This window comes from Saccostrea echinata, unplaced genomic scaffold (assembly GCF_033153115.1).
Source record: "Saccostrea echinata isolate AGI-Se365-2 ecotype Australia unplaced genomic scaffold, CSIRO_AGI_Sech_v1 ptg000057l, whole genome shotgun sequence".
Classification (NCBI taxonomy): Eukaryota; Metazoa; Mollusca; class Bivalvia; order Ostreida; family Ostreidae; genus Saccostrea; species Saccostrea echinata.
In genome coordinates this window covers 4,498,744-4,511,639 of record NW_026889806.1, presented here as the reverse complement: position 1 = coordinate 4,511,639, position 12,896 = coordinate 4,498,744, and the positions used below count along the sequence as shown (strand labels likewise).

At 37.0% G+C, this 12,896-nt stretch overlaps 1 protein-coding gene across 1 annotated transcript; it reads right to left on the bottom strand.

Moving 5' to 3' along the window:
- Positions 1–4,713: 4,713 nt before the first annotated feature.
- Positions 4,714–10,331, bottom strand: LOC133174073 (uncharacterized). The gene is made up of 3 exons (XM_061309115.1): positions 8,697–10,331; positions 6,019–8,597; positions 4,714–4,894 (listed from the first exon to the last, which is right to left on the bottom strand). The coding sequence occupies exons 1-3, from the start codon at positions 10,329–10,331 to the stop codon at positions 4,714–4,716; spliced, it is 4,395 nt and encodes a 1,464-aa protein (XP_061165099.1).
- Between the last annotated feature and the right edge of the window lie 2,565 nt (positions 10,332–12,896).

Sequence of the window (12,896 nt, the reverse complement as noted above, 5' to 3'; positions counted from 1 at the left end):
TTCTCGGCCTATTCACCCATGTTCTCCTTTCTTGATACAGTATATATGTGTAAAAAAAATCTTCGAACATTCTTTTCCTACTCTTTCAAGATTGAGGCATTTCATTCAGAACTTGAAATATTTATAGATTACATCAAGATGATCTGTCTAGCCCTAATGGTATCGGTAGCAATTATTCTAGAGGCTGAGAGTGGCTCGCCAGGGGGAGCTGTGTATACTCGCTGGGGCAGAAAAGATTGTCCGGAGAGTGCAGAATTAATATATTCAGGTATTATTTCGTTGGCTTTAATTAAAAACCGTATATAAACTTGTCTGTAAGTTGGACTTATAAGTGACTTATAAGCGAATCCTAGAAACATTAATATTTTCTAGAAATGGAAATATCTAAGTAATTAACTTTCGTTTTTATTTTATGTGTACAAACATTTATTTGCAAATGTTTAAATGTATAACTAACAAGGGTATGAAAGGTTTGATCATGTTCATTTCTTTCTGCTTCCAAGTCTTTCATTTACTATTTTTATTGTCTGGCGAGATCGAAACTAATCTCGGTCCGAATTGTGTTTCTATTCATAGTTAAGATATTTTTCACAGGAGCATTATATTAGAAACAAAATTGAAAGTTTGACAAGGTTTGTTACCGGATATTTTATGCTTCACAGAAACACATTTAGACGGTAGTATAAATAATTGTTATATTTCAAGTGAGGGCTTTTACACAATTTTTGGGAGAGACAGGAATTATTATGGAGAATTTCTTGTTTATATTTCTGAATCTCTTCAAGCCATCTGGTTAGAACATGTTACTTTTTACTTCGTTGTGTATGCCGCCCAGGCCACCAAACAGTGACAAATCCTTTTGGAATAACCTTGTGATCTATAGAAAAGGCTTCTGATATTTCCACTAAAATAGTTTAAGGTGAGACCTTAATCAGTGTTAATGTCGACTTCTTTAATAATCATAGAACAGACATTGTAAATGAAATCCTTCTACGATACAATCTGACAAACACTATCCATGAAGCCACTCGTATCACGAGCTCTTAGAACACATTCTGCAGCTGGTCAATCCGGATGTTTTATTTCTTTACTCAAGCGTGTTAGACACAGACAGTACAGTAAGTTAGTAAGTAAATGGTTTATTATAGTTATGTACGATTACAACAACTGTCAACAAATATACTTATAATATTAGGAATTTAAACACCCGGCCCATCGGGCCTATACGTATATGTCACTTTTAACATTGTATAACATTCAATAAGAATACAGTGATATTACGCATTGCGTTTATTATAAATAATAGACTGTCTGTAAGTATATGCTGAGTATATGAATTTTCCGATTTGTCTTGGGAAATTTACTAAATGAAATTTGGTTTTGTCTAAATCTGACATTAAATGAAGTTGGTTTAAATCCAATAGTGGTAAAAAAAAAAAGATTGTTCTAAAATTTGAATATGATGTACAATGAAGCAAAAAGTGGCATTCATCTTCTACACTATTTGAAGAACATAGAGTACAGAGTCTGTCAGATAAAGCCTCCCCCTTATACCGTCCTGTTTTTATTCTATTAGGTAACACACCACATCTAAATTGTGCAAGTAGAGAACGATGACACTTTGGAATATCCACAGATACGAGGGTCATTCATTAAGTAATGCAACATACAGTTATCACAATAAAAGTAGAAGTATTTAATTTTATCTTTTAACAGTTCAAAAATTTATTTAAGAACTCCTAATCACAGAAAACCACATGCTTTTTATTAGTCCCCTACCGATGAAACCGGAGGGGACTATAGGTTTCCTCTGAGTCTGTCCGTCCGTCTGTCTAGCTGTCCGTCTATCTGTCTGTTTGTCAGTCTGTCCCACTTGGTTTTTCGCACTTTTTTTCCTAAACGCTTGCAGATATTGAGCTGATTTTTGGTATGTGAGTGTATCTTGATGAGTTACAGATCAAGGTTTGCATTTCGTTCCGCTTCATTGATTTTTGAGGGAATTACGGCCTTTTCAATTTTTAAGGATTTTCCACGATTTTCTTCTAAATGCTTGCATATATTAAGCAGATTTTTGGTATGTGACTTAACCTTGATTAGTTATAGATCAAGTTTGCATTTCGTTCCGCTTCATTGATTTTTGGCGGAATTATGGCATTTCTTGCAGCCAGATGGACATGGCAGTAGGAACGGGGGGAGGGGGGGGGTGCGTGCCCCCAATAATTTTGCCAATTTTTAGTATACGATAGAAAACAAAGCTACTTTATTGCCCCTCAATAATAACGGCTGTTGACTCCCTAATAACTTTTTTTTGGATTGCCAAGGAACTTTGCTTCGTAGCCCCCCCCCCCCCCGAAAAAAAAAAAACAACTGAAAACGTTTGATTGCGCACCCCGACAGTGAAATTGCTTCCTACGGACCTGATGAAGGTCACATTGCTTCAAAGCCTTCAACGTGTACAAACAGCCGAATGAATTGAAGTATTTTGAATATTTTTAATAGATTCTCTCTCTCTCTCTCTCTCTCTCTCTCTGTTACCTTTAGGGGTTCTTTTTTTCAGGATATGCGGGGGGAACTTGGTATGAACATCCAGGTGGTGCAGTAGAACCACTTTGTTTACCAAAAGACCCACAGTGGAGACACACCGATAGTGGGCTGGATGAACATAGAGGGTATGTCTATGGAGCTGAATATTATATTCGTAATAGAGGCATATTTTCTCACATGCGTGGTCACGATGTACCATGTGCTGTTTGCGAGACTGTCAGCAGGTCATCCGTCGTAGTTATCCCAGGTAATTCAAAAAACATTTTTGTACTAGTCTATCTACAATTTGCATTGATCAATGGGTATAAGCAATTAATAAAAACAATTAATGTTAATTTGCAAATGTGTAAAAAATAATATTCAGTAATTTGTTTTTGTCAAAAACCACTGTACATTCGGAAATGTGACCTTGACCTGAAAGTTTTACTTACTCAGAAATTTTAACATCGGTGATAACTTTTGAATAAGAGAAGATAGGGCGTTCATATTTGACGTGTGCATTACTTGTTACAAGAACTTTTCAAATGTACTATGAGTTTTGATCTGTTGACCTTGAACTTGAAGTTTGAAGCACTTGTTAAAAATCAAACACTGATGATAACTTTTGAATGAGAGAAGACAGGGCATATATATTTGACATGTGCATTACCTGTTACAACACTTTTCAGAAAAAAAAACCCATCTTTTTTTACTTCTTGACCTTGACCTAGAATTTTGACCTAATTATCAGAAATTTAAACTTTGTCCGTAGCTTTTGCTCTAAAAGAGACAGGGCTTTAATATTTTCTTCACATTGCATTACTTTGGACAAGACCTTTTAAATTTTATTACAATATTTGAACTCAAAATCTTGAAGTTTGATGCAATATTGAAACTTAAGTAATCATTGCGTAACTTGATGGACAGACAAGAGAGGACGCACATTTAAGAATGTTACAATATGCCATAAATAATTTCATCCCATCAACTATGATATCGAAAGCGGGAGACCACAATTCTTTGAATTTACTTGTGTTATTATTATCCAATTAACAGACCTCAATCCATTTTATTGAAGGTATATATCTTCCCAATATGAGATACTTTCTTCTTATCTACAGTAAAACACACTTATAGCGGACACGCATACAATGAATTAACGCTTATAGCGAACACGCATATAATGAATTGACGCTTATAGCGAACACGCATATAATATTCACATTTTCCAATGTCTTTCTCTGAGATAAAACTACTAATAAGGTAATAGCTTCATAACCCATAAAGCGATTTGCTCAGCACTAAAGGAGATGGGTGAACATGACGAGCGATAAGCCTATAGTGTGACAAACATCAAGATGAAAAATTAAACTTCAATTATATCAAAATTTTCCTTGATATTTCGTCTAACATTAAAATATACTTTATGTAAAATCTCTACAATTTGCAAAAATCCCTCAAAGATTGAAATTATTTGCCTGTGAAATATTAGACACACACTAAAGCGGGCAAAAAGAGTCTCATACTATAACACTATTTTTCGATATGAGTGGGTCTTCGCTCCACCTTTTTGAAAGTTAATCCTCAAAGTTTGCATAAAAATATACATTTTTTGGTTACCAAAAATATGGAGCAATGACCCACTATACCTTAAAAATAATCTTTTATGACATAACATTCGCATCTTTTCGAGAAATACTTGAAGTCCATTAAGTCAAGGGTCATATCACAAACATGATTTAAGTTTAGTCTAGTGGTTAGCGTGCTAGTCTCGAAAGAAAATGATTCTCAGGATTTTTATTGCTAGGGTTCGAACCCAACGGATACCACATTAATTTTTTTTTAAATAAAAGAATAAATTTTGCCGAGAAAATTTTCCTCAGAAAAGTTTTGTTTATCGCAATTTCATAAACTTCAATAATGAGAACTTTACTCTAAATACTAAATTCACCAACTGAACATGATTTTTATATTTCTGAAGCTATAGGCTTTCTGCACGCTATGTTCGCCCATCTCCTTAAATGATATATGTAAAATCCTTTGTGAACCAGCAGGGCTACAGTCTCAGCAGAAACTTCTGCTTGTTTTTTTTTTTATGTCGGCGAACAGTATTTGTTATTTTATATTTCTTTTCAAGCGAGAACACAGTGTTACGATGGCTGGAAAAAAGAGTATGGAGGATATTTAATGTCAGGATACCACGGCCACCGGGCTGCCTCCACCTACTCCTGCATCGACAAAGATCCCCAATATCGAAACGGGGGGACTCAAACCCACTTTGGCAAACTCTTCTACCCAGTGGAAGCCAGGTGTGGCAGCCTTAAGTGTCCTCCTTACAATGACGGATGGGAGCTCACCTGTGTTGTTTGTTCTAGAGAATAAGATACAGAACATACAAATATGTTACTGTCACAGATAGTCGAGCGGATTCACTTCTTTACTAAATTTAAATATAACTCAAATGCTTTTGTCCAGATAATTTACATATTTAATTACAATAAATGTACAAATATACAATATCCGTTGTTTGTCCTATAATGGGTTTTTGTCCTTCCGCGCCTTCCACTCCACCGGCTAGAGGAAGATCTCTAGGGCCTCTCTATTACACATCATTATGGGAGGGCGGACACACTGAAGGCACCTGGTGGCCTCTCCATACAGTCTCTACATTTACTATGGATGGATGGAACCTGCACCAACATACACATACAAGTTTTACTAATAAGCTCTTGTGGCTTAACACAAATACATACTTTACTCATTATCAGATTTACAGATAATGTACACGTCTTAGATAAGACTTAATTAAACACACATGATATGTTTAAACTATACATACAACCCATACACAAATGCAATATTACGAATTGCTACTTTAAGGACAAATAATTATGACGGAAATTTTACACCATACTTATAAATATTCAAATAGCTGTTGCTATATATAGTAATCACATTAAACAAAATATACATGCTAAAACTGATGAGAAATGCGGTGACTGGGTGTTTTAGGACAAATTAATGATACAAGAAAATAACTAAGATAAAATGATAAACATAAACCTTACCTCAGAAAAGCTGGACCATTGCACACAAAAAAAATACAAAGTAAGCCCTGCAAAACAACTGGTACTCGGTGTAACTATCAATGCTGGTTACAAAAGTTATAAAACATATCTGAGAGGGGTAAAAGCGTCCTCCTCTCTGGACTGCCGTGTCCAAACTAACTTGCACGGACTGGCGGGTTTTAAGGTCCAGTGAACTGAGGTTCAGTGAAGGATATGTACAGTAATAACACATTTAAAACGAAGGGGTTCCCCACGGGATATTTACATGAAATTTAAAATACATTACCAAAAGTATGATAGGATGATTTTAATGTGACAATTACCTCCCTTTTTAAAGAAGTATGCAGTACTTTATATACACATTAAAATACACGAAAAGAACATCTGATTGATAAAACACTGAATACTCTGAAGATAACTTATTTACAAACGACTTAAGTAGTCAGCACCAACATTGTCTTGGCCCTTAATGGCCTGAATTCTGAACCTGTAAGGTTGAAGGCTAAGTGCCCAACGCATAAGTCTTGGGTTTGTTACCTTAGACTTGTTCAGATATACAAGGGGACTATGGTCCGTTTCTAACACAAACTCTTGCCCATACAAATAGTTTTGGAATTTTTGAATAGCCCACACAATTGCTAGGCACTCTTTCTCAACTGTTGCATACTTGCACTCACTCTCTTTAAGCTTCCTACTAGCATACGCAATTGGTAGTTTTTGACCTTGTTCCCATTGTAATAGAACTGCTCCCAGACCTCTGTCTGAAGCGTCTGTCTGTAGAATGAATGTATCATTGATGTTGGGGAGTTTCAGAATGGGGCACTTTGTAAGTGAACTCTTCAACGTCTGAAATGCTAAATTATGAGATTCTTCCCAAAGAAGCTTAGTAGGAGAACCTTTTCTAGTCAAATCAGTAAGAGGTGAAGCAATCTGGGCAAAGTTTGGCACAAATTTACGGTAAAACCCGATTAAACCAAGGAATGACCTTAATTGCTTTTTGGTAAGCGGGACAGGTGCATTACGTATTGCATCAACCTTGTCTAAGTCTGGTTTCAACTGCTCATTACCCACAATGTGTCCAAGGCAGTCTATGTTTGAATAAGCCAATGAACATTTACTAGGCTTGGCTGTCAAACCTGCTTGGCGTAATCGCTGAAAAAGCTCATTCAAAACAATAAAATGATGTTCTAATGACCTTGTGTAGACCAAAATATCGTCTATAAAATTGTCTACATTCTCCATACCATGCAAGACCTTGCGCATCAACCTTGAGAAAGTAGCGGGAGCCGTTACCAACCCGAAGGGCATCACCCTAAACTGGAACAATCCTTTCCCCGTTTTGAAAGCTGTTTTTGGTTTTGCTTCATCTGTTAATTTTACCTGCCAATAACCTTTTGAAAGATCGATTTTTGAAAAGAATTTGTGACCTGCAAGTTTGGAAAACATTTCGTCAGTGTCAGGCATTGGTTCAGAATCAAATATAGTCTGGTTGTTCAACAGACGAAAATCTATACAAAACCTATTTGTTCCATCTTTCTTGGGCACTATAACGATGGGTGAACAATACGGAGAGTCGGAGGGTTCAATAATGTTCATACTTAACATGTCACTTACCTCTCTGTTGACTGTCTCCTCCATAGAATACGGTATTTGACGACTTTTTACATGAATGGGTTTTGTACTTGCCATTCTTATGTCGTGTTCAAGGACATTTGTGAGACCTGGCTTGTCTTGGAAAACATCACTGTACTGACCCAACAATTTCAACAACTTGTCCCTGTTCTCTGTTGATAATGAAGGGTTTATATTAACATTACTTCCACTAACCTTTGATTGAGGATACACGTCTAACTGGCCTTCTTGGTCTTCGTCATCTACACAATCAACCACTGATGCGTTAACCAAACCAAGTACACCTGCATCACACGTCATCGAAACAATATCAGAAGTTCTCTCAACATACCTCTTTAATAGATTTATGTGGAACGTTTTCTTCTTACCTTGAACATCCAATTGGTAATCTACTCTGTTTACCTTGTTAGTCACCACAAAAGGTCCCTTCCACTGAAGCAATAACTTATTGTTGTCAGTTGGCAATAGAACTAATGCTTTCTCTCCTACCTTTAGACTTCTATGTCTCGTTTTCTTGTCATAGTTTTTCTTATACCTGGTAGACGACTTTTCTAAACTCTCCTTTGCTAAGTCTGCCATAGATTGAAGTCTGTCTTTGAGATCCAGGACGTATTGATATGTAGTCTTTACGTTGGGATCTGGAATATCCTTGGTCCATAACTCTTTCAGGATAGAAATTGGTCCACGAACTGATCTGCCATATACAAGCTCGAACGGAGAAAATCCAAGACTCTCCTGTGGAACTTCTCTATAGGCGAACAAAACTGCACTCAGGTACTTATCCCAATCTTTAGGTTTCTCAGAACAAAGTCGCTTCAACATTTGTTTCAGAGTTCCGTTGAATCGTTCTACCAACCCATTGCAACTCGGATGATATGGTGTTGTTGTCCATTGACGAAGAGAAATAAGTCGACTCACCTCTGACATAAGGGAAGAAGTAAATTGTGTTCCCATGTCTGTCAACATCTCACGGGGCACACCAATCCTCGAGAACATGTCCATAAGTGCCTCTGCAACTCTCTCTGTCTCGATGTTAGGTAAAGCTATAGCTTCGGGATAGCGAGTGGCATAATCTACCAAAGTCAAAATATAACGGTTACCTTTGTCTGTTATTGGGTAAAGTGGTCCAACAAGATCGACGGCAACTCTCTGGAAGGGTTCATCTATGAGTGGCATTCGCTCCAGTGGCACTTTCTGTACCTTACCTTTGTGAACTGTGCGTTGACATATGTCACACGACTGACAGTAACGTCGCACTTCACTCTGCATCCCTGGCCAGAAGAATTCAGATGTAACTTTTGCTAAGGTTCGCTGCGTCCCCAAATGACCTGCTAACAAAGAGTCATGCGCTAGTTTCATTACCTGGTCCCGAAACTTTGCAGGAACAACCAACTGGGTATACACCTTTTCTTATCCTCCAGTATGAGTGGTATATTGTCTAAAGAAAAGTCCATTTTTCGTAAACCAACTCACCTTACCATTCTTCTTCATCTGAGTCACGTGGCTCTCAACATATTCACGTACCTTTTTCAGAGAAACATCCTGCTCTTGTGCATTTCTAATTTTCAATGGATCAAGATCCTCAGATATGATGGCTGGCACTTTAAGCTGAGCGTATGGTTTACTCTTGTTACGTTTCTGTTGTCGGGTCTCAACAGCATTTATCTGCCAATCTGGGTCTGGTTGAGTCGCTGGCTTGGCCTCTGGGACATTACCAACTATCAAGTCGTACACAGGATTCTCCATGCACCATACCTCATACTGTCCTTTCAGGAAGGGAGTGTTAATGGAAACCTCTGCAATCGGAACAATTATTTTGGAACCATCTGCTAGAACACAAGTCTGTTTTCTACCTTGTACTAGGTCTTCCTCTGGTATTTTGCTCCTCCTTATGACAATTCCACTGCAGCCAGTATCTCTCAAGACTGTCACTGGTACATGGTTAACATATCCTGCAGATATCGGCATACTAGAAGCTAAGCTCCTTTGGCAAGATGAAAATGACGTAGTTGTTGGAAAAGATGATGCAGTGGAATCTATAACAGAGTCTGAGGGCATTGTGCTAACAAAACATACCTTTTGCTCAGAAGATCCAACGTCCTGTACAGCATGCGACACATTATTAAAAGTTGTTTTGGACCTACACTCCGATGCAATATGTCCAACTTTGTGACATTTAAAGCACTTACGCTCTGACTTGGGTATGAATCTTTTCTTATCAAAAGATGAACTCTTGTTCTCACCAACATCCACTTTCTTTACCTGATCGACCTTTTTTGACAAAGAAATCTTACCCTTACCTGCAGCTTGAAGCGCACTTAAGTCGCGGGCATCTTTGTACTGGTCAGCTAAATTTGCCATTCTCGTTAAACTCTCAGGTATTCTCTCCTTCAAAAATAATCTCAAATCTTGACTACATACATGCAGAAATTGATCTCGCAACATAAGATCATACAAACCTTCATATGTTTTGGTTGCCTTTGCCATTTCAACCCACCTATCAAAGTAACTACTCAGTCGAACAGCAAATTGAGAAAAGGTTTCACATTGATCTGGCCTACATGATCTAAACTTCTTTTTAAAACCATCATCGGTCAATTCAAACCGTTTCAATAAAGCGGTCTTAAGAGTATTGTAATCAAGGGCATCAGTTTTGGGCATCAACGCATACACATCTAAAGCCTTTCCCTTTAACAATGCACTAAGATTTATAGCCCAGTTTGATTTATCCCAGTGCTGAGCTTCAGCATATCTTTCAAATCTAAGGAGAAAGCTATCCATCTCATCATGAGAATCATCAAAGAAAGGGAGTTTGGGTGTTTTGGGAAAAACATGACCGACTGTAACCTTTGCCTCTTCTGACAAAATAGGCTTTTGTTCTAGTTTCATTCTCTCAATATCATTTCTCATTTTCTCTCTCTCTAACTCAAAACTTAGTCTCTCTCTTTCAACCTCAGCTTGAGAATTTATTTTGATCTTATCTAACTCTCTCTGAGCTTGTCTTTCATCTTTCTGTATAGCTTGCTGCTCTTTAATAAAATTTGTCAGGTCTGACGCTTGAAGACCTAAGCTCTCCCCAAATGATTTCAACTCATTTAAATCATCCATTTTGGAGATAACTAACACATGTGACGAAACAAATTTTGATTCGAACCTCACTTCACCCGTAACTACCGTAAAACCAGCAAAAAATATGCATTTACTAACCGCATCGCGATAATCTTTACATCCAGCTACGCAACATGCACCATTGCTTACTCTGTCTTTACCAGAATGGTCCAACTCACTGAGACAGGCCCAACTCCTGTTAGCACTTTTCCGAGGTCCCAAACAACCAGAATCCGGCTGATTCTCTACAACATAGAACAAACACAACAGCAAATTGGAAAATACAAAATGAAACAGCATGTAGAAAACAAAAAGCAAATAAAAAAAAATTCAACAGGAAGAGAAAAATGTTTCTTTTTTATATATATATATATATATTTTACAAAATTTTACAAAGTATACTTGAAAACTTAAGATGGTTTCAAAAACAATAGAACAGAAAAATCATATTCTTAGGGAATCTTATCCCACTTCTGACACCAATTTGTCACAGATAGTCGAGCGGATTTACTTCTTTACTAAATTTAAATATAACTCAAATGCTTTTGTCCAGATAATTTACATATTTAATTACAATAAATGTACAAATATACAATATCCGTTGTTTGTCCTATAATGGGTTTTTGTCCTTCCGCGCCTTCCACTCCACCGGCTAGAGGAAGATCTCTAGGGCCTCTCTATTACACATCATTATGGGAGGGCGGACACACTGAAGGCACCTGGTGGCCTCTCCATACAGTTTCTACATTTACTATGGATGGATGGAACCTGCACCAACATACACATACAAGTTTTACTAATAAGCTCTTGTGGCTTAACACAAATACATACTTTACTCATTATCAGATTTACAGATAATGTACACGTCTTAGATAAGACTTAATTAAACACACATGATATGTTTAAACTATACATACAACCCATACACAAATGCAATATTACGAATTGCTACTTTAAGGACAAATAATTATGACGGAAATTTTACACCATACTTATAAATATTCAAATACCTGTTGCTATATATAGTAATCACATTAAACAAAATATACGTGCTAAAACTGATGAGAAATGCGGTGACTGGGTGTTTTAGGACAAATTAATGATACAAGAAAATAACTAAGATAAAATGATAAACATAAACCTTACCTCAGAAAAGCTGGACCATTGCACACAAAAAAAATACAAAGTAAGCCCTGCAAAACAACTGGTACTCGGTGTAACTATCAATGCTGGTTACAAAAGTTATAAAACATATCTGAGAGGGGTAAAAGCGTCCTCCTCTCTGGACTGCCGTGTCCAAACTAACTTGCACGGACTGGCGGGTTTTAAGGTCCAGTGAACTGAGGTTCAGTGAAGGATATGTACAGTAATAACACATTAAAAACGAAGGGGTTCCCCACGGGATATTTACATGAAATTTAAAATACATTACCAAAAGTATGATAGGATGATTTTAATGTGACAGTTACCAAATAAAGATGTATAAGTATTAAACTCATCATTTCCTAATTATTTCAGACATGGGTTTTTGTTTGTGGTTTTCTCCAGAACACTACTGGGTGTGTTTCAACTTCACTGGAAACAATGGTTGATCGAAACCGAGGAACATTCCGTAGTCAAATTAAGTATTAAAAAAGTCCTACCAATTGGTATGAAACACGTAAGCCAAAATACAACCCAGTGAAGGTTACATTTGTCAACAAGGTCATTATAACGACAATAGCATTCACGAAATGCGGACTTTAAACGAGAGTGTTGAAATCCCAGACTTTAAACGAGATTGTTGAAATCCCAGACTTTAAACGAGATTGTTGAAATCCCAATTACATCAACATATCTGCCAATTGACTGCCTCCATTTAAAAAAATGATCATACTCAGAGCATGCTTTTGAGTATCGAAGAAGTTTGGAGTCAAACACCATATGCAGGTGATAGCGGAATATTACTACAGAAATAAGGAAAGTTAATTATGGAAAAGCTGAAGTCATCTTGTTTGTCATACAATTCAGTTGTTAGTTGGTCCTTTTCGTCTTTGGTCAGTAAAACATCCAAATAAATATGGAAATTACGAACAGTAATTAAGCTCAAAAGTTCATTAAAACCAATACGAATCCGGAGCAGAACAATAACGGACCTCTAAAAACATCAGAGATGGGATCAGGTGCAATGGAGTAGTAAGCATCCCCTGTCGACCGGTCTCACACCCGCGCCGTGTGTCATGATTGGGAAAACAGAAAAATAAAAAATGAAAAAGATGTGGCAGACTCTGTGGTATCTTTTAATTCAAATTCACTGAGCTATATCGAGTCGACATATGAATGAAGTTACTATTGTTGATTGATTAAATTTGAGGCCACAGCAAGAGTTTTCTTCTTCTCATCTAGAAATTTTCGAATAATTTCTGCTTCATAGCACATTTAGTGCCCATGCACTGGGATTCCCACAGTTTGTTGGAAGACTACATTGTATATAAATGTTGTCAATGAGGAACTCCAGCATCCTTTTAATATCAACTTCAGACTACTTTTGTGAAGTATCAGAGTGAATTTTAACAATTTTGTTGA